Below are 23,300 nucleotides of genomic sequence, written 5' to 3'. Positions count from 1 at the left end.
TTACATTGAGGTTCTTGGGATCATGTAGCAGATAATAAGATCTGCAGAAGTACTGCAGTGATCCCTTGGCGAATATGCAGGTTGATGCTGAAAGATGGGTCAAACATCTTTCCTCAGATTTTTTTGGGAGCAGTTGTTCAATTAATTTCTTAAGACTAACTTGCTAACCCTCGTTTTGGGGATCATAGATGGTGAGGATTTGGAGAAAGGCAATGAAAGGGAGAAGGCCAAGCCCTTGTGCTTGATCAACCAAGGCCTTCTGGATCTTCCGGTTGCTAACCATTTAGACTCCCCAACCCATTCCCATACCAACTTTTCTATTCTTAGCCTCCTTTATTGACAGAATGTGGCTACACACAAACTTGAGGAATAGAGCATAAGGAATAGAAGAGAAACGAACATTGAATTCTTCAATTTCAAGTAACACCCTATTTCTCCTTCCTGTGCCTTCAGTTGTACAGGATGGTAAGGCCGCGCGGAGTATTGTTTTGTTTTGGTCATTCTGCTTTGGGAAAGATGCCATTAAGCTGAAAAGGGTGCAGAGAAGATTTACGAGGATGTTGCCAGGACTTGAGTCCTGAGTTTATAGGGAGAGGCAGACTAGGACATTATCCCTTGGTGCAGAGGAGGCTAACGGGTGATCATGATGAAGCATATAAAATTATGAGGGAAATAGAAAGGGTCGATGCATGGTCTTTATTTCCAGGGTAGGGAAATGACAAACCAGAGGGCATAGGTTTAAGGTGAAATATGCCAGTTTTTATAGGATCCTGAGGGACAACCTTTATGCACAGCATGGCCGGAAATAGTTGAGGCAGGTACAATAACAACATTTGAACATGTAGCTGGACAGGACAAATTTAGAGGGAAAAGGGCCAAACAGGCAAAAATGGGACTCTGGATTTGGATAGGATACTAGTTTGGATAGGGCATCTTGATAGACATTGACAAGTTGGGCTGAATGGCTAGTTTCGTCCTGTGTAACTCTGAGACTAAAACAATGCACACATTTATCAATTACTGTTGGATTTTTGACTGGTGTTTTGGGTCAATTGTGCTATTTTAATGTAAGTCAACCGAAACTTACAAAAAAAATTACATTGAATTATTCACTCTTTTTGTGGAGTCTAAGTTGGCTAATTTGTAAATACATATTCGTTATTGATGGCCTTATTTTTTACATTTGTTATGGGTCTAGCCATCTGTAGGTGGTGGCCCGTCGGTAACAACGATGGTGGGTTGTGCAGTCTCAATTCTGGTGAGTTCTGACATGGCTCACGAGTCCAATTCATGAACCGTACACTCGAGTGCAGTGGGGGCAGATGAAGGTCATCGCTGGCGGGTTCTGGGCAGCAGCCTTCCTCCTCTCCCCAGTTTTGGTAGGTCGCTCTAGGCAGCGCTCCTCGAAGCTGCTGGCTGCTGTTCGCACTGCTGCGCGCCAGCGTGTTCTGTCGCTGGTGTAGGCTTCCAGTTGCTTGGGCGCAAGACCACAATAGTGGAGATGGTCCTTGACACAATCTTTGTACTGCTTCCTGGGACGCCCACGGTTCCATTGACCCTGGGAGAGCACGCCGTAGAAGACCAGTCGAGGCATGCGGGTTTCATCCATCCTGATGACGTTCCCAGTCCATCGGAGCTGTGCTTTGATAATCATAGAAACATAGAAAATAGGTGCAGGAGTAGGCCATTCGGCCCTTCGAGCCTGCACCGCCATTCAATATGATCATGGCTGATCATCCAACTCCGTATCCCATCCCTGCCTTCTCTCCATACCCCCTGATCCCTTTAGCCAAAGGGCCACATCTAACTCCCTCTTAAATATAGCCAATGAACTGGCCTCAACTACCTTCTGTGGCAGGGAATTCCACAGATTCACCACTCTCTGTGTAAAAAATGATTTTCTCATCTCGGTCCTAAAAGACTTACCTCTTATCCTTAAACTGTGACCCCTAGTTCTGGTGATGCTCAATGCTCGTGAAGCTGGATCTGTCCAATACTTCTAGGTTGGGCATTTTGTCCTGCCAGCGAATACCCATGATGGACCGTAACGAGCATATATGGAACTTCTCAAGTTGATGGATGTGATTCCTATACAAGGTCCACGTTTCACAGCCATAGAGCAGGCTGGAAAGCACAATTACTTTGTAGACTTTGAATTTAGTTGACAGCTTGATGTTGTGGTGGTTCAACACTCGTGTACGCAGTCGTCCAAGTGCTTGACTGGCTTTGCTGATTCTCGTTGAGATTTCCTTGTCCAGGGAGCCATCAGATGATATTACACTTCCCAAGTATTTGAAGCAATGAACGGCTTTCAGCTGTGAGCTGTCGATGTGCACACTTGGGGGCGGTGCTGCAGAATCTGGAGCCGGCTGGTGGATGACTTCCGTTTTGCTGAGGCTGATTGTGAGACCAAAAACTTGTGCTGCTTCCACAAATGTGGTCACAATGAACTGGAGGTCAGACTCCTCGTGAGCCATGAGGGCGCAGTCATCCGCAAAAAGGGCTTTGCGAATGAGCCGTGCGTGTGTCTTGGTTTTGCCGTTCAGTTGTCAAAGGTCAAAGAGAGATCTGACCAGACGGTACTTCAGGTACACGCCATAGTCAAGGTCCTGGAGTGCGTGACTCAGGACGCAGTCGAAGAAGAGGTTGAAGAGTACAGGGGCCAGAACGCAACCAGAAAGCTTCAGATGTTGAAAGGTGCAGAAGTTTCACCGTTGACCAGAACTGTTCCTGTCATGCCATTGTGGAAGAGCCAGATGATCTGGATCTTTCTTGGGCAGCTGAGCTTGTAAAGTATCAACCACAGACCGTGTCAAAGGCCTTTGTCAAGTCGATGAAGACTGCGTAGAGGTCCATCTTTTGATCGATGCATTTTTCCTGTATCTTTCTCACCATGAAGATCATATCAGCAGTGCTGCAACCAGGTCTGAGACCACACTGAGACTCCGGCAAGCTTGCTTCCGCGACCTTATTGATTATGCGGTTGAGATGACATGGGTCAGTATCTTTCCAGTGATGGACAACAAGGAGATGCCTTGGTAGTTGCCACAGTCAGCTTTGCTACCTTTTTTTTTGAACAAGGAGACAACAGTGGCGTCCCTGAATTCCTCGGGCATACTTTCTGTCCCCCAGATGCTGGACGAGATCTTGTGGAAGGCGTCTAGTGTCTCAGGACCTGCTGCCTTGTAAAGTTCAATAGGGATTCCGTCCATGCCTGATGCCTTGCCTGCCTGTACGGGTTTGACTGATGGCCTTCTTGATCTCTTCCCAAAGATGGGTGGAGGTCAAGGTTGTCAAGTGTTGGCTTTTGTGGGATCTGGTCGAGAGCGACTGGGTCAATGTCAGAGGGTCTATTGAGGAGATTGGCGAAGTGTTCTCTCCATCTGTCTGAGATGCTGCTTTTTTCCTTGAGCAGGGTTTTGCCGTCAGTTGCAAGGAGGGGGGAGGTCAGCTTGGGAGGACCATACACAGCCTTGATCAAGCTGAAAAATTGCTTAGAGTTGTTCGTGTCTGCGTAATGTTGTACTTCGTCAGCTTCACTCGCCCACCAGCTGTCTTGCATCTCTCGTATCTCCTTCTGTGCCTTGCTCTGCAGGTGTTTGAAGCGATTCTTTTTGGAGATAGAGGATACTCAATGAATGCCTTGTGTTTCTCCTCCAGGAGTTTGGTTATGTCATCATTGTTTGCATCAAACCAGTCCTGGTGCACTCGCTGCTTGCATCCAAGCACTTCCTTAGCTCACTCCGTCATCAGCTCTTTGAACTGGTTCCACTTTTCAGTGGGGTCGCCTGTCAGTGGTCAATGAGCAGTCAGCTTGTTGTCCAGCTGGGACTGGTACTTCTCAGTTGAGCATCTCTGTGTTGAATGTTACACAGAGAAGCTTGGATGTCTAGGGCTGTGGCAGAGGGATGTGCAAATCACCTTGGAACAATTTGTGTTGGCTTCTCTGATCTTAGCATAGACTGCTAACTTGATTTTGGTATCCCCATCACTGATGTGAATAAGAAATATTACTGTTCCATAAATGAATGTTTACATTATGCAGGCAGGGCATCTTTCCTCAATGGTCGACTGAACACCAGAGCTTCATACTCCGCTCCTTCATTCATTCTTACACTGAGATATTATCACACACATATTTGATAACCTGCATTTTCAAGAAGCTATTCAGCTGTAAGATTTCCCACATAACACTACATTTTGTTTTTTTGACATTTGGTGCTTCAAACCGATTCCCGTCTGTCTTCACTGATCCAGTGTAGGGAACAAAAACATCTGAGGCCACTTTAATAAAAAGTGTTCTGAAACGGCCCCAATAACACTCTAATTTGGTGGACTTCCATTTAATGGTGAATGGTCCTAAATTTGATTCAGCACATCTTTTTTGAAATTCCAAACACTTGAAATCTGAAATGAAAGTAAAACACTTTTGTTGATGATTTGAGATTACAGGATTATATGGAATACACAGAAAACATTCAGCATCTTGTTCCTGTCTGCTATTTATCCAAGAAGCTCCCTGTAAGCTTCTTGGATGAAGCTATCAAACTAATTAGTCCCAATCCCCTGCACTATTCTAATGACATCATAAATTGTTTCCCCTTAAGCAATTATCCAAACCGCTTTTAAAAGTTGCTGTAGAATCTGCTCCCATTATGAATTCCATATCGCCAGTCATTGGTACTTCTGCCTATCTCTGGTTACTGACTGTTCTGCTTCTGGAAAAAAGATTCTATTTATTTATTTTATCAAAAACAGTTGTGATTTTGAACTGTTGTATCAAACAGTAACTAGTCACATATGTTGTTAACATGCTATTTCCAGCATTTCAAATGAATCCAAGAATCAGGAGTGTTTAATTGTCATATTTACTGGTAAGGGGATAATTCTTGCAGCAAACTCTTGCTGCAGCATTACAGGCCCATTAATGCAAGAACATGCAAATAAATATATCATAGTCAATAATACAGTAAATTAATAACTAATAATTCTAGATAACTAAACCATAATAACACAAAACCAAAGTCCACAATGCAACCAAAACAAAATGCATCACAGACCGTGGCGATACAAGAAGCTGCAGATGCTGGAATCGAGCAAAATACAAAGCTTTGGAGTACCTCAATGGATCAGGCAGCATCTGTGGAGGGATAGGATAGGTGAAGTTTCATCCCTCCACAGATGCTGCCTGACCCGCTGAGTTATTCCTACAATATTCTGTTGTGCTGCAGCAAGCAATAATCTCATTGTCCTATCTGGGACACATGACAAACTCTCTTGACTTGACTTGACTTGAACACTGTGTTTTGGTCTATTGTGGATCTTTAGCTGCTGAGATGGTGGTTACTGTTGTGCAGTGTTCAGCAACTTGATGGTTGCCTGGAAATAAGCTGTTTTTGGACATGGAGGTCATGGTTTTCAAGCTCCAGTATCGTCACCATAATGGTAGGAGCAAGATGGGAATATGGCCAGGATGGTATGGGTCTTTGATATCACCTGCCTTTTGAATTAGTGCCTCCTGAAGATCCCTTCAATGGTAGATTATTGATTTAGTTTGATTCTTAGTACCTGTTTTCTACTATTTCACACTGAAAAGATTCAGAGTGAGGCAACAGCTGTACAGTTTAATTCTGGAAAGTTAAGTTACAGCAAGTTTGCTGAGCTGGGTATCAGTTCCAGCCTGTAAATCTTTGTGACCAAGCCCAAGCGATTATTTATTCAGGTTAGCAATGTAAATTGAAATAAATGGAGCACAATCTATAAATCTGATCTCTGTTATGGTACTGCTTTCAGATACAGTCTGGCAGGTAGTGGAACAATACATTTGCGTACAGGTTTTGTTTTTCCTTACAAGGGGGAACTAAATCATATTTAAGAAGTTGGCACTGCATTAAAACAATACTCTACTGAGACTTGTATCCATGTAATGATTTCCATTGATATACTGTATTTCAAAATATTGCTGATATTTCCTTTGTTAACATTATTAAGTTAGGAGGAAGGAAAATCAAATTTTATTGAACATTTTTACAGCCTCTTATTGTTCCAAACTTCTCCAAGTACCTTTTGTAGTATATTCACTGTTGTATTTTAGCAGACGTGTCAGCCAATTCTGCTCATGTGGCTCTCTGAGGACCAGGTGATAATGACCAGTGGTCTTACAGTGGTAGACACAAAGTGCTGAAGTAAAGGGCCTGTCCAACTTGGGAGTCATTTGCGTGTCATTTTCGCGACATCCTAAAAATTGGTTGGCACGTCGTGACGTGTGGTGAGGCGTGGTGGCGTATGCAGTGACATGCGGTAACGCGCGGCGCCCCAGGATTTCATGAGGTTCAAAATCCTCGAGCGCCACCTGCGTCACGTATCTCTTGCGTACGCTGACGTACTGGCGGCGTACGTGCAGCGCGTGGTGACACGTGGTTACGCACGGTGACGCATGAACGTTGCCTATGCTAATTTATTATGCATCACCGTGTGTCAACATCTGTAACCATGCGCTGTCCGTACGCCATCGGCGCGCCATTTGCGTGGCATTTGAGCGCCGCACCACGTGACCACCCGGGTATAAAGCGCGTGTAGTTTTGGACATTTTTCACCATAGTATCTTTGATTTTCACTGGGGAAACCCTTACCACGGAGATCGGACGAGGTACGAATGACATCGCAAATGGCTCCCAAAGGGGGTAGGGCCCTCAGGGGTACTTGGCGTGCGACTGTCGTACTGCTAGACGATTTTCACACAACTGTAGCACGTCAGTCACTACCGGCCTGTCGCGCAAATGGCGCCCGTCGGACAGGCCCTTAACTCAGCGGGTCAGGCAGCATCTCTGGAGAAAAAGAATGAGTGAGGTTTTGGATGAAGACCCTTCTTCCGATTGAAAAGTAGGGGCTGGTGGGGAGGGGAGAGAGCTGGAGGCGAGAAAAGGCCAGGACAAATCAGAGTCGGCCATGGTTAGGTGGTGCCCTGATAGGCCAATTGTAGGCTGGGGAAGGTGTGATCTCAAGAGGGATACAATGTGGTGAACAATTGACCTGTTAAAATACAGGTAGAAGAAGGGGGCAAGGTGGGGTAGGGTGGGGGAGAATGTTGGTTAAAGTTACTTAAAATTTAGAGAATTCAGCTTTCATACCACTGGGTTGTAAGCTACCTAAGCAAAAATTTGCGGCGCTGCTTCTCCAATGTAAATATGGCCTTGCAGTAACAATGGAGGCAGCCCAGGACACAAAGGGTAGTTTGGAAATGGGCAGAGAAGTAGAATCGTTAGCAACTGGGAGATCTCGTAGGCCTCGGCAGACTGCACGTAAGTGTTCAGCGAAATCATCGCAGAGTTTACGTTTATCACAGTAGTGTTGATTTGAGCGATTGGATATTGGCCAGGCCACCAGGCACAACCTCTGCATTCACTGTTTGGATAATTTTGATCCCCAAAATCCAGGAGTGCAGTTTGAGTTTAGCTGTTGTATTTGTATTTACGTGTGCATGTTATTGACTCTTTATGGAATATAACCTGTGTTATGGAAAAGCAAGTTTGCAATGCTTTTGTATTGCCTCAATAGAATTGCTTAAGTAAAGTCACGCAAGTTTTGACCTTTTACAAAGCAGTTTGCTTGTATTATAGCCTATTATCCCGATACCTCCTGGGTGTGCGTGCTCTATTCTGAACTGTTTTGTAATCTTTTTGAGTGCAGTGTGCAAGGATCCACCGTATAAAGTGGAAGAGTCAGGATACGCTGGTTTTATAATGCCGATTGAAGTGTACTTCCGAAACAAGGTAAAGTAATTGACACTTGATATTTTTGTGTACACTTTCCCTTCTGAATGGTGGAAAGAATGCTGGTGATCGTAGCATCTTAAAGTAGTGTTTGCAAAGTAGGTTTTGCACAGTGAAATGTATGGAAGCATACAGTTCAACTTTGCAATGCAACATTGCTGTCTATAAGATTAGTTTTACATTTAAGCTTTTAACTGTCAAAATTGTAAATCTCTCGTCCACTCCCACTGAAATGTAGTGACCCCATTCAGTCTTGTGCACAGCAAAAAAGTTTGTGAAGTAAACTGAGCCCACTGTGATTGGGGGAGGGGTGAGGACTTTAATAGCTCTAACACAAAATTGCTGAAGCACCATTTCTAAAAGTGATGAGAACCATTAAGGTGCTGCTATTACCAGTGTGACATCTGTGACTAAAAGCTTCACATTTTCTATAATCTTGTTGAATGTACAAAGCTGCAGCAGAGGAGAATGTTTTCTTTAGGAGCAAATATTGAGAAATTAGAATAAAAATTAATTTGTAGTTTTGGTTGAAATAAAATAAAATTTCAGTTCATTTCTGATGTTTCTGCAATTAATTCACAAGCATAAGTTTCTAATAGAGTCGGGAGTCTTGTTGCTGTGGTAGTTCAGCTTCGGATTTGCTTAGCAGACCAGAACGTCTGCAAGCAAGAACAAAAGGATGGAAACTACAGCAATGGACACCTGGAGCTCGTCTAAATAATACAGCTCTAAATTTTAATGCAGCTCTGAATTTAAATGTCTGGTCTAAAAATGAAAATGGCTTCTATTGAAGGATAAAAAGACCAAGGAAAGGGGTCAGAGAGGAGTTTCTACAGTTAACTTTTCATTTTGCCAAGTCTCTTATCCCTTGCCCACCCCACCCCAAAACAATTAGTTACTGACCCAATTCAAGTTTTTCATCCTTGATGCCATTCTAATAAATATACCCTCCCTAAGATCTGATGAACTTTCAGAAGTGTAGTTCCACAATTATACACAAAACATCAGCTGAGACTAAACCAATGAGTTAAGGTTTAGCATGACATCCTTGTTTTTGTATTCAGTTGCCCTATTTACAGTCCAGGCATCCCATATGTTCTCTTAATCCCTTAACATTTTGTCTGCCACATTCATAGATTTGTGAAACTCTACCCCTGCTCCTATTCTCACAACCTGCTTGCTTTCATTTATATTGTCGTTGTTTCAATGTCTCGCGTGAAGGACAACACTTGCTCCTATTGAATAATATCTGATTGGAGTTGGCCCATTTCTGTCGGCTTCCTCCAAGTTGGCCACCACCCTGCACATTATTTAATACATGGTAAACTTTTATATCCTGTGCCAACTACAAATTTGTGCTCCCTGTACCCAGGACATTGTTACTTGCATGTAGCAAGAAAACCAGTGGTGGTAATTACCGACCTCCTGGAGTCCCACAGTCTACTTCCCTCATCAGGTAAACAATTGTTTGCCACTACTTTGTCACTTATCCTTTAGACAACCATACCTTTGGGTAATTATTAAATAAAGGTTTCCTGTGTTAGCGTTGAAGGTGGGGATTTGATATGCAGGCAATTGGGCTCCTTTTCATTTGCTGTGTAATCATTTAAAATTGTAGCCTAGGGTAGTGGTAGCTTAATCTTCTTGGTGCTTTATAAACAATTGGATGAGAATATATGTCATAAGTAGTCATTTGCACTAAAATAGGTAGTATCATGGATAGTGAAGATGGTACTAAGAATTACAGCGGGACCTTGATCAGCCTGATCAGTGGGCTGAATGCAGTTTATTTTAAATGTGTAAGGTGTTGCATTTTAGGAAGTCAAACCAGACCAGGACCTGCACAGTCAACAGTCGGCCCATGCAGAGTGTTGTACAGCATAGGGATCTCGAGCACCAGCACATACAGTCGTTTCCTGAAAGAGTCACAAAGGTAGATTGGGTGATTAAGTCTTTTGGCACGGTTGCCTTCATCAATCAGGGAATTGAGTATAGATGTGTTCAAGAAGGAACTGCAAATGCTGGAAAATCGAAGGTACACAAAATTGCTGGAGAAACTCAGCGGGTGCAGCAGCATCTATGGAGCGAAGGAAATAGGCAACGTTTCGGGCCGAAACCCTTCTTCAGACTGATGGGGGGTGGGGGGGGAGAAGGAAGGAAAAGGGGAGGAGGAGGAGCCCGAGGGCGGGCGGATAGGAGGGTGGGAGGAGACGGCTCAAGGGTTAAGGAAGGGGAGGAGGCAGTAAGGGCTAGCAAAATTGGGAGAATTCAATGTTAATGCCATCCGGACCAATTGAGTATAGATGTTATGCTGCAGTTGCATTATACATTAATGAGACTTGGAGTCTTATTTTCAGTTTTGGTCACCCTTCTGCGGGGAAAAAAAACATTACGTTGGAAAGAATGCAGAAAAGATTTCCGAGGATGTTAATGGTTCTTGAGGGCCTGAGCTGTCGGGAGAAGTTCGGCAGGCTAGAACTTTGTTCCTTGCAGCGCAGGAAATTCGGGAGTAAACTTTTAGGTGCATAAAACCTATATGCGGAATAGAAGGGGTAGGGGAATCAAGAACTAGAGGGTAAAGGTTAAAGCTGAGGGGAAAGAATCTGAGGCAACGTTTTCACACAGAGAGTGGTTCGTATATAAAACAAGCTTCCAAAGGAAGTAGTTAAGGCAGGTACGATAACCACATTTAAAAGACATTTAAACAGATACATGAATAAGAAACATTTAGAGGGATATTGGACAGACGTGGGCAAACAGGTCTAGCTTAGATTAACATCATGGATGGCATGGACAAGTTGGGCTGAAAGGTCGTGTCTGACTGACTGCCTTTAAATAAGGATAACTTGCTTACACTCTGGTTCTGTCGGTTCTGAGATGGCTGATGAGACCAATGAGGGAACTGTAGATTATTGAACAAATATGCTGGTGTTGATTTGGCAACTAATTATTTAGTGCTGCTTTTTTTCTGCAATGTCCTGGGCTCATGATAGGCTACTTTTTTTTTTTCAAACAGTGGAAAACAAAAAAATATATTTCGTTTCTTTAATATAGCTTTGTTCCAATTTTGTGATTGTTTTACCCAATTGAGAGAACTTGTACTTTTTCTTAAATCTAGGAAAGTGCAATGACAAACCCAATAGTTGTCTTGCTTGTACAGCCAAACCTAGTATGGATCATTTGGATATAATTTTGCATCTTATTTTTCCTTAGGAAGAGCCCAAGAAGGTACGCTTTGATTATGATTTATTCCTGCATCTTGAGGGACATCCACCTGTAAATCATCTCCGTTGTGAAAAACTCACCTTCAACAATCCAACAGAGGAATTCCGTCGGAAGCTGCTGAAAGCAGGAGGGGTAAGTTCTTTCATAGGCTATTAGTAGAGTGGTGGGGAAGCTGATTATTGTGGTAAATGGAAACGTGCATCCCTTTAGTCAAGGTTAATGGACTGGATTTTGCAGTCAACATCAAATGATGGTGCTTGCCAGGGGAGAAAATAAAATTGTCACAGCGATCAGTGAATTCAGTCGTGATGTACCCCAACCCCCATGCTATATAAAAACATCCCTCCCATTCACCTTAATGAGGTCCTTTTGTAATCACATATATATTGATTAAGTCTCCTCTTGGCCATCTCTGTTGCAAAACAACTTGACGAAGCCAGTCTTCCCTCATCTGTAATCCACCTGAGCTGCAGTCCTTTTATATCCTCATCTGTGTGATTCTCTGAATCAGTAATCCCCTGCAGCTAAGTGATAGGAATTGTATTCAAATTGAAGGTAAATATTACTTTTTATCAAATGTAATAACAATATGAGGCTGGAGCCCGAGGTGTATTGGGTTTTATTGCATATTGGCATGAGTCTGGAAGGAGTGTCTGGAGCGAAACACTTGTAGCATTGAACAGGAAGCTTTACTTCTTGGAACAGTAGATTCAGGAATTGTGTGTTGGGTTGTTTTTAACGGGAAGGTGTCAATTTGAAGCTTCGAGAGTGGAATTCAAACCTCCTTCTGCATTTTTCTTTGACAATCTCGTGCAGGCTCTTAATAGCAACATTGGGCTGCAACATGTGCAGGTTTTGGGTGGGAAGCGGAAATGAAGAAATAATCATTATGTGCTCGCCCTTGGAAAGATAAATCTACAATTCAATGTTTTTGAAATAAATGTTGATTGCCATGAATAAATCAGTTACTCTGATCACCAAGACAAACATAGGTAACAACAGTGGCTGCGGTACAAATGGTAAACTAATCGTTGCCCGTTTTTCCCTTTTTTGATAATTAAGATTTAAAACCTAGAGTTTGCTCTGTTTACCATTTTTATTGAGGAGCAAACTTGAGTTTAGTTTTTTCTGTATTTGAGTTATTTTGTTGGACAGTATTATAACATATTTTCTTCTCCAATATTGTTAAAATGAGCTGGATCACACTGAATTAGGCCTAAATGTTACACTTGCTTCTATTATCACACTTTTATTCCCACTGAGCTGCTTGCTTCTTGCAGACCAGTGCACGGGGCATAGCCATACATAAGCAGTGAGTAGACCAAAGGTGGTGGGATTATTGGTCCATTCCCCGGACCACCTCGATGAACTCCCAACAGGTCATGCCACCGATGACCGATCTACAGCTTAGGATCCACATACAGGGCTGCCAACATTGGGTGAGAGTTGGGAGTGAGAAATTGCGAGAGACCAAGCCTGGGGGAGCGTGGCGACTGTGGCGACCAATTTAAGCCCGGGATTAGCTATGACAGAACGTTTGCATTTTTCATCTTTAAATTGTGCAATCGGGTGCATACGGTATTCATATGGTGCATCTTTGTGTATTCATGTATGGAGATCAGGTTATAATCAAACACTTGGCCCATGTTGGCCAACCTGGGTCTCACTGCACACCTGGTCCTACTCCTGGCCTTGACTCCAGATGCATACCTTCTCTCATTCCTGTCCCTAAGTCCAGCCTTATACCTGGCCCCCTATTCTACCCTGATCATAGCTGCTTACCTGCTTAGGTTCCCAGTGCTGAATATCCCAGCTTTGACTGCACACCTAGTACTATTCCAGACCTTGACTCTGGATGCACACTTGGCCTTGCTCCTAGCCCCTTTGCACTGACAATATATCTGGCCCACACATAAAGCCCCATGTCTGACCCCCTGGACTTAACCTATTACGTTCAAGCCCACAGGTGCTTATCTTCTGCAGTGATCCTTTATGGGGCACTTGAAAGACCAAATTATGGATTGTTATCTAACATGCTAGTTACTTTGTCAAAGTCATCAATTGGTTGAACACAATTTCTCATCCATAAAATTATACTCACTCAGCTGTATAAGTATTCTGTTACCATTTGTTAAGGGCTTGGACACGTTAGAGGCAGGAAACATGTTCCCGATGTTGGGGGAGTCCAGAACTAGGGGCCACAGTTTAAGAATAAGGAATAAGCCAATTAGAATGGAGACGAGGAAACACTTTTTCTCACAGAGAGTGGTGAGTCTGTGAAATTCTCTGCCTCAGAGGGCGGTGGAGGCAGGTTCTCTGGATGCTTTTAAGAGAGAACTAGATAGGACTCTTAAAAATAGCGGAGTCAGGGGATATGGGGAGAAGGCAGGAACGGGTTACTGATTGGGGATGATCAGCCATGATCACAATGAATGGCGATGCTGGCTCGAAGGGCCAAATGGCCTACTCCTGCACCTATTGTCTACTGTCTATTTCTTTCATTTTCGTAACAAACTGTCCTGAAGCCATTTTCATCCCCCATATTTTCAGTATTTTGCTGTCTTCTTCTCAGCTGGGACTTTTCCGAAATGCAAAGTCCAATAACTATATATTTAAGCAAGATTATTCTATTAAATGTGATCTTGAGAGTACATAATATTTTCTGTGGAATTCATAGCACAACAATTATAAAAAAATCTTTGTTTTGATTGCACCTACCAACATGCATACATTATTACATTACAGTTAATATGTACCGAGGGCAAATTTTTGTTCCAATGCTCCCCATTCCCATTTACTTTTACATTGAAGTGATTGAAATCCAAGTGAAGTTTAAATGGCATCATAAAAGTAAAACCTCCGGAATGTGTAAATGAGACATTACACACGTGTGACTTGAAATAGTCTTTAATACATACTCAGACTTAAACAACACATAAGTAGTGACTGACTCCAGTCTACCACTGAACTGCGCAGAGGGAGAAGTGGGTGTTATTATAAATGATTCCTTAGGCGGGATTAGTGGTGCTGAGGTAGCTATATGATTGGTTGCATGCATAAACCATCTACATCCTTCCCCTTAGAAGATTAAACATGGTATGTATCCATGCCAACAAAGTTAAACTAAATTAAACAAAATCGCCATACCTAACAGGCGGCCTACTGACCAAACCTTCCCCCCCTTCATCAGAAAGACCCGGGGACGGCGGCGAACCCGAAGGCGAGAAAGCCAATGGGGGGACAGAAGGTGGCAGGGGGGGTCAAGCATGCAGGAGGGGTGAATCTGCAGTCAGATATAGCCGTGCCACGCTGAGGAGGACGGAACATGCGAGGTGTATCGGGCATGCTGGGGCCGATCACTGGATCAGCAGCGGACGGCGGTAACTGGAGTGGTGGAGCGTAAGGTCCAGCTGGCGGCGGATGGGGCTCCTGTACAGCAAGCAAATGCTGACGGCTCCCCTTGTGAATTAATTGGATCAGCATCGTGGGCAGCGCCGAGCAAGGACAGGGAGCCGTATTTGTTATCGACCTGCATCAGCTTGTTTAGGTTAGGTCTGGAAGCTGGTGGAACCTTCCCACGAGAACGACAGGCAGCAAAGAAATGGTTCCATTTTTTACAATAGTTGCAGGCTTTTCCATAGGCAGGACAAGGCGACTGCCTTTAGTGCAGATAATTGCAATTTGGGCATTTCGGGGGGTGCTCGTTACCAGACGTGGGTTTGGCCCGGGACATAAACCTCGTATTGTCCATTTGAGCTCGCGGTATATTGAACCCAGTTAGATTAATCGATTTGGTGTCTGAATCGTGCTGACGGTTCGGTGGGTCAATGACCTCAGCCATTCTGCAGGTATGCACGGCTTCATCTAAGGTCAGATCTGGGTTGCGAAGGAGCTCCGATCTCAGCTTTTGTTCGAGCATCCCTGTCACCAGAATGTCTCTCGTTAATTGGTCAGTCATGGCTTCGAACCTGCACCTCTGGGCCTGGTAGCGTAAATCAGCGATAAAGCCCTCAACAGGTTCGTCTGGCAACTGCTTGCGAGTAAAGAATCGCGCCCTTTCTAAAATATGGTTCGAGGGCAGGTCACAAATCTCCCTGAATTTGCGCATCAGGACATTCGGGTCGTCAGCTGTTTCTATGGGGATCAGTACCTGATCGTCCTCACCCAGGACCGCTGGGGAGTACCGGAAAGTCCTCGCTCTTCTCATGGCATCGGGGCCGGCAAGGTAGAAGAGAGGCCTTGACTTCATCTGGTTCGTTGCGATGCGCGATGTTCATTTAATGGCGGTAGTCCAATTCGAAAGTAGCCCAGCGCTGAGCGATAATCGAATTGAAGATGAGCTGGGCAGGCTTTCGGCAAGAGGAAGCCATCGTCAAAATGAAAATAAAAACTTAATGAAAGAAAGAAAAACCGGTAAACAGGAGACGCGAGTAGTCTCTATCTGACACCATGTAAATGAGACATTACACACGTGTGACTTTGAAATAGCCTTTAATACATACTCAGACTTAAACAACACTTAAGTAGTGACTGACTCCAGTCTGCTTCTGAACTGCGCAGAGGGAGAAGTGGATGTTATTATAAATGATACCTAAGGTGGAATTAGTGGTGCTGAGATAGCTATATGATTGGTTGCATGCATAAACCATCTACAGAATGGATGATATTCATTACGTGGTTGTTTGGGGTCAGGATCAGCACAATTACTATATTAAACTTTGAATCTTCAGATGTCCTGGTTCAAGCTAAAACTAACACTCGCCAGCCCGGCAAACACTCGCCAGCCCGGCAAACACTTGCCAGCGCCGGTTCCCCACATCTGTCCCCGCCGCTGGATCTGCTTCCATCCCTCCCTCAGCCCCGGCTCTCCAACACCCGCGGCACATGCAGTTTATCTGCGTTTTGAAATTTTCATTGATCACAGAATTTCTCATGACAGAGCGTGAGAAATTTGTGATCAGCGTGAGGGCGTGATAATTTGTTCAAATGTGTGATTCTTACGCTCAAAGCGTGAGAGTTGGCAGCCCTGCACATATGAAGTGGATCTGCCTCATCAGCTCTGCAGTCCTGCTTTCATTAAACTCTATTGAGACTGGTGGCAGATGAAGGGTTTGGATCTGCTGCAATCTGATGTAAATTATGTTCCATCCTTGCACCCTTTAGTACCTGGGTGTGGAAGTCTGGAAATGGCTGATATGCACATCATAACCAACCAGTGGTTCCCTGCAGAAGTTCCTGAGCCGTTGGCTCTATCAAGCCCTTTATGGCACTGAAGACCATTAAGAGTATTATGGTCTTTAGATGCTTGGTGAAAAATACTGAAACAGCATTTATAAGGCCTGTTATTGAAATGTGCCATTAAAGTAGAGAAAATTGCTTTTATTCGAGCTGTTTCATTTATGAAGCAGCAAGCTTTAATGGACTTGTAGCTAAATGATAAGTTTATTATCTGTGATTTATATTAAATAGGAAACAAAAGTAATTATGTACTCTTAGGCGATCTATTTTCCAAGCAAAACATCTGCTTTTGTGCCAATTGAATTGTTCAACTTGATGTTCTACCCAGAAATGAACATGCTGGATCTTGGCCATTGTAACTTTATCTTCTGATAAATTAAAATCTAAATTATATTGCAGGCATTAACTTTCTGTATGGATGAGGTTTCAAGGGAATCAATTAAGAATTGGTCAGCAAGGATGATGTGATCATTTTTGTATCTTTTCCAAAGTTGTTGGGATTTTTTTTTCATTTTAAATCGTTCCATATACCAATTGAAATTAATTTAATATGTTTGTGACTGACCCATCAACATTTATACCTTAAAGTTGTTGCACAAAACCAGTGTAAAATATTTTTCCTTGTAAATTTTATTACGCCTCTTTGTACCTTTGAGGTGCAAAGGGGCTGCTTCTCTTTTTTACAATTTGGTTTTTAAATGGTGTATGCCATCAAAAAAAAGTTTCCATTTTCACTTTTTAACAATCCATTATCATGTTGTTATAATAGTCTTGGATTTTTATTAGAAACCCTAGTACTGTGCAACAACTGCTTTCAATGTGTGTGGTCTGATGGTTTATTACCCAAAGGATACTATTCAGGGGTGTCACTAAGATTTAAAAGCCTTGGGATCTGGGATGAGGTGGTGATGGAGGCTGGTGCTGAAAAGTCGATATTTTTCCACAGATCTTTGAACAGATGTGAAATGTGCAGAAACAATTTTAACACAACAGTTGTGGAAGGTCTAGAGTGTAATTACATGGATTTAATGCACCTGATGATCTAAGTTGCAAAAATGTTCATATTAATATTTTCACTTTTCAAAAAGAAATTTAGCATGATGATTAGCTGTTAACCTCTCTTAGTGATTAGCCTCTTTTCCTACAGCTATTTTTGGAAAAAGTAACTGACTTCATATTGAATAACCAATCAATTTCCTCCCCATATTCTTTAGGAAAGCAATTGCCCATAAGACATTACAGTCCAGCTGTTGCATTTTAAAGTTATCTGTTGAAATGTTATCATTGGTAATAATGCTGGACAAGAAATCTGTATGGGTTTTAATTGTCTACCAGAGCATGTTAGTCGAAGGAACTAACTTGTGCTGACTGTCTTTCACAGGAAAGCAATCCCAGTGTACACTTCCCTGTGAGCATTTATCTTCTTTATGGTTAATTAAATATTGTGGATACTTACCATTGATACCTGCTTAAAGTCCTGAATGAGTAGGAATATGGTGAGACTTTATCTCTATATATCAGGTGTTGAAGATCCAATTGTAGCCCTTTTGCTGCATCCTCATTACTCAGCATATATTTTGTTTTCCAAATCTTTCATTGAAAGGGATGACTATTTTTCCCCCTTTCTATTTCGCAGGATCCCAATAAGAGCAGCTCTAACAGTTTCTCCAAGTCGCACAAATCCACGAAAGAGCACAAAGATAAACCATCTAAAGACTCAAAAGAGCACAAAAGTGCCTTCAAAGAACTTTCCAGGGAACACAGTAAAACGTCCAAAGAGCCTTCAAAGAAACCCAAAGAAAACAAACCACTAAAAGATGAGAAAACTGTTCCTAAGACAGCATTTAAGGAACCAAAACCAATGTCAAAAGAGCCAAAATCATTGGAACACAGCATGGTGAGTGGAGGCATTCAGCAGGATGTTAAGGCTCCAATGAAGAGGCCTCCTAATACAGACACTGATGAACTTGTTGCTAAGAAGAAAAAGAAAAGCAGCTCTGAATTTTTGTTTAAAAGCTTTTCCAGTGCCTCTGCACACCCACTTCTTTCTGAAAAAAAACTCAATGACAGACCTCAAGTTAAAATGATAAAAATCCCAACGGAAAATGAAGTGATTGAGAAAAAGAAGCCAAGTTTGCCACCATTTGAAGATATTGTAAATCCCAATTATTCTGCAGTAGAAGATGATATATCTACTAAATCTGAGGTAGGTGCACATTTAAGATTAGAGTGGCAGCGGAGCTTCTATGGCTAAATGTTCATTCCCTTAAAATGGTCAACCTAGAATTTTATATTCTATTACATCAAAATTGTTTCAAAATGTGGCGATGGTAAGTTTGATAAGGTTGATTTTTGATAAATTGAAAAATAGATGTAATACGAAACACATTATCTAGAAAAGAAATGAGAGGAGGGAGAGGAAAAAAACGTGTTGGTGGATCGTGCCTGATTGTGGATCAGAGGAGCGAGTTGCATCATATGTTTCTTGTCCCGCACTTGCCCGAGGGGTTGTGAGCTGCCTTCCTGAAGTGCTGTCTTGTATGGTGATGAATGTACAGCCACAGTGCTTTTGAGCGTGGCAATTTCCCAGTTTTGGGCCAGCAGTGACAAAGTATTTCAGTTATGATAGTATGCATGGGAAGTATGCCTAGGAAACTAGCAGACGATGGTATCCCATGCCCCATTTCTTACCAGGAAATGAAGAGCACGTGTTTAGCAGAATTATTATTGAAAGTGATCTCTTTCAGTTGTAGCTGTAGATTGTGTGTATGTTGACAGTAGAGGTGGATGGGGTGCCAGTCAAGCAAGCAGCTTTGTGTGGTCAAATTAAATTTGGTGGCTGTTGGGATTGCACTGGTTTTGGCAAATGGAAGCTTTGGCAGCTGAGGATGGGGCTGCCAATGTTTGAGTGCATTGCATGAAATATCAGATGTTATCCTTCAGCTTCTTTGCTTGTTTTGGTGAATATATTTGCAGGAGGAATTCATTGCATGACTCTTCTTCTTGCGTATGGCGTGCACAGCCTAAAGTTGTCGGACAACTTGTTCTATTTGATCTTATTTGATTGTGCACGCCAGGTTGATTGCATTCGTCTAAACGGGGTGGACCATGTGAAGGTTGCAATCTCCCACCTCATTACATGACTGATGTAATGCATTATTGTTTATTAAATTGCTCTTAATTATGTTGTTGGTATCATTGTCGAAACACTTGTCATGCATCATATTATTCAATTTAATGGTGACTGGGAGCTTAATAATGTAAAGAATGTAGGAGGGAGCAAGTAAGTGACTTAATGTTAATAGGAATAACCGTAATTCAAATGGGGGCACTTATAAACTGAGATAATGTGAGAGCACACTTTGTATGAAAAGGTTTTTCTGGCTTTTTTTTGATAAATCCCAGCCGACGGATCATGTTTTCATTCCCATGAAGGGAAATGTACCAGCTTGGTATACTGCCAACAAACGTATTTTCTGCAAGCGCCCTGAGGTAAAGATGAAAAGTATTAAATGTTTCAAAGTAGTGTGGTGTGCGTGATTCAATAGAGTTTCTGAATGTAGACCTTGACACAGATAGCTTACTGATAGACAGCTACATTCCAGTGACTTTTCTCTAGTCTCAGACCCTATAACTTGAGTCCTTGTGACTTTGTTGTATTAGTCATTCACCTAACTGAAATCGTGCCTGGATAAAGTCAGTGGGTGAAGTGTTTTATCTGTTCATTGAGTTCACATTGCCATTAAATTAATTCTGGAACATGGTGTTCTTTTTCTGATTGAAGGTTTAACTCGCAAGTGTAAGAATGAATTGTAAATGAGGAATTTGAACGCTTTGGCCAGTGAAATTGTGTCTGTTGCTTGAGATGGTCTTTGAATTGTTTGGGGGGGGGGGGGGGGGGAGTGGATATTAAGGGTTCCTTTCCCAACCTATCCACAAAATCAGGCATGCCAAAGGGTGGGCCAAGGGTTAACTTATCAAATATGTGAGCCAGAGACATAGTTTGCAATGACTGAGCCAACTTGCAGTTTATTGCGACGGGTTTCAATGTCTGAATAACCTGCTCTGGAGAGACTGATTCATGATACCATGAGGCTTAGTTCCTCGGATTTCGGCACCCATTTCAATTTATTTGTTGGCTGAGTTTCCTAGTGCTTGGGAAACCTGGCAGGCAAATGGACTGGGAGTGGTTGGATCCTGCACTTAGTGCTTTTTAGAGAAGCCCCACTCCTTTTAACAAAGAGCTATATTCAGCCAATTTTGCTCCAAACCAGTGAACCCAAGCATACCTCCCCGTGGTCTCTTTGTTCCAGTCCTTGCCTACCACCCGTCCTTGGTGCCTGAACTACTTTGGTTGCTGTGGTTAGTTTCCCTTCTGTCCCCTCACCCGTGGCTGCAAATGCTGTGTTTTTTTTTGTTGTTTGGCATTTAGCCAGCCTCTCAAACTGCTCAGCTGCTCATGAAGGGGTTAGACTAAAATGCCAAAAATGAACTTTTCTGTCCATTATAAAAGACACAGTGCCACTAGGATACGGGTGGTACTTCCCTCACCCCACACCCGCAATGTTGGCATCTCTATAAAATATTAGGAGTGGGATTGTCCCAGTCTAGTTTTGGTGGGGAATCTTTTGAATCACCAAATATAATAAAACTGCTTCCAGCCAGTTACATTTATTTTTGAGCTTTAGCCTTGAATCATAGTCCCCTTTCCTTTTTAGAGGTGCACATTGATTTGTGTAGTGGTCTCTGAAGGAGTTGCTGTGGAACAAGTCATTTAAGCGCTTCATTTAATTATGAACTTACTGGCTTTGTATGTAGATGAGTCATTTGTGGTTGTATTTGGATTGCTAACTTGAGACGAAAGCATAGTGTTTGGTTTTCAGCATTGGGCCAGGTTGAATGAGATATTCTACACAGTAATGCTCTGTAGTCTGTGGGAAATAATATCAGCTGGTCACATACCAGGAGGTACAAATTAAAAAAGGTAAAAGGTTGTTGTAAGATTTTTTAAAAAGTTTAAAGGGGCAAAATATTGACAATCTTCGAAGTTCTCTGAAAATGCAACAATGAAATTTGAGTCTGATTGATTAAATAAGAAATTATAAAACATTTTACGCTAGCATGGCATACCAGCTGCAAATTTAAATGAACAATTATGTTTAATCCCTTTTTGTTAAAAATCTGTTACGTATTTGCCTATATATTCTACAGCTATACATACATATTTTGGTTCTATGCTATTCAGAATTACATGTACATTTACAAAAATAGTGAAGGAAATAACCTGAAATGGGATATCTTTTGTTAGGAAGCGCAATGTAGATAAACCATCTTTTGTCAGTATTACTTTGATCGATGGATTTCTTGTTAATTCCTGTTTCCCATCACACCCCACCTCTCCTGCTTTTGGTTGTAAAATTGTAGAGCAGTTGAATTTCTTTCCAAAAGGAAGGAAATTCGAGTAAAGCTGCCTATTCCACATTAGACACAGGCGAAGCCTGGGAGTGAGCCATTGTCCTGTTCAAAATTTTAAACTAGCAAGGTGATCCTAGGAAGGGCACAGAGAAAAGAAATAGTAATAGACGTAAGGCAAAGGATTTCTCAATCTTTTTATTTGAAGATTTGATCCAAAATGCCATCCAGAATTTGTTTCTGATTTTTGTTGTTCATGCTTAATTGGTAGTTGTAATGCTATACAAGCAATATGCTTATCTTTTTAGCAGGTGTTGCAATAGAGCACCAAATATGTAACTTTTGAAAAACTCCTAGGGGAAACGGTGGCAGAAGATGAGGATGTGCCAAATTGATTCTGGTTAATGAGTTAGATAATATGTAACGTGTAAGAGGGAACTGCAGATCCTGGTTTAAACCGAAGATAGACACAAAAAGCTGGAGTAACACAGCGGGACAGGCAGCATCTCTGGAGAGAAGGAATGGGTGACGTTTCAGGTCGAGACCCTTCTTCAGACTGGTTACGGATAAGGGAAACGAGAGATATAGACGGTGATGTGGAGACATATATAACAATGAATGAAAGAAATGCAAAAAAGTAAAGATGATAAGGGAAACAGGCCATTGTAAGCTGTTTGTCGGGTGAAAATGAGAAGCTAGTGCAGCTTCTCCACATCACCGTCTATATCTCTCGTTTCCCTTATCCCTAACCAGTCTGAAGAAGGGTTCTCGACCCAAAACTTCACCCATTCCTTCTCTCCAGAGATGCTGCCTGTCCCGCTGAGTTACTCCAGCTTTTTGTGTCTATCTTTGATGATATGTAACGGTTGAAACATCAAAGGAGTGATTAGACTCCTGTCTATGAGAATAAGGTTGAATGTTTTTTAACTTGAAAAGCTATTGCGAACCAAAACCATGTTTGTTCAGCTTAGTAGGCTTCCTATTTGATGATTGTTCAACTGCTGTCATTTAACATAAAATTCTAAATGTGACTTCCTTCAAATTTAATTCAGTGCCTTCCCCTGCTAGACTTTCTCACTTGATCTATTCACACAGCCTCTGATAGAGAAGAGAGACAAAAAATGCCGGAGTAACTCAGCGGGACAGGCAGCATCTCTGGAGAGAAGGTATGGCTGGCGTTTCTGGTCGAGACCACGACCCGAAATGTCGCCCATTCCTTCTCTCCAGGCATGCTGCCTGTCCCGCTGCGTTGCTCCAGCATTTTGTGGCTATCTTCGGTGTAAATCAGCATCGGTTGTTCCTGCCTACACACTATGATAGAGAAGACTGAGCTATTAAACATTACTAAACACTGTACTAAATGTTATGCCTTGCACTAAACGCTATTCGCATCATTCCCATTATCATGTATCTGTACACTGTGAATGGCTCAATTGTTATCATGTATCGTCTTCCTGATAACTGCTTAGCATGTCACTTTCCACCTGTACCTCTGTGCAAGTGACAATAAACTAAATTCAAACATTTCAGGCTACTGTTAAGATGGTGTGTGTGTGTGTGTGTGTGTTTTGTCTGATTCATTGACAACACGAATCATTAGTTCATAACTAGAAACTTGCAGATACTGAGGAAATGGCTACTTAACAGTTGTGT

General features: G+C 42.3%; 1 protein-coding gene across 3 annotated transcripts in view; it reads left to right on the top strand.

The window, feature by feature from the left end:
* The window catches only part of mllt3 (MLLT3 super elongation complex subunit), a 145,386-nt gene that overhangs the window by 72,704 nt on the left and 49,382 nt on the right, over positions 1-23,300 (top strand). For all 3 annotated transcript variants that reach the window (XM_055632765.1, XM_055632767.1, XM_055632766.1), the window contains exons 3-5: positions 7,690-7,772; positions 10,986-11,129; positions 17,872-18,441. In XM_055632765.1, the coding sequence (XP_055488740.1) occupies positions 7,690-7,772; positions 10,986-11,129; positions 17,872-18,441 (797 nt within the window). The remainder of the gene's footprint in view (positions 1-7,689; positions 7,773-10,985; positions 11,130-17,871; positions 18,442-23,300) is intronic.

Source organism: Leucoraja erinacea, chromosome 3 (assembly GCF_028641065.1).
Source record: "Leucoraja erinacea ecotype New England chromosome 3, Leri_hhj_1, whole genome shotgun sequence".
Classification (NCBI taxonomy): domain Eukaryota; kingdom Metazoa; phylum Chordata; class Chondrichthyes; order Rajiformes; family Rajidae; genus Leucoraja; species Leucoraja erinaceus.
Note: the sequence above shows the minus strand (reverse complement) of the source record. Positions and strands in the feature narration are given on the sequence as shown.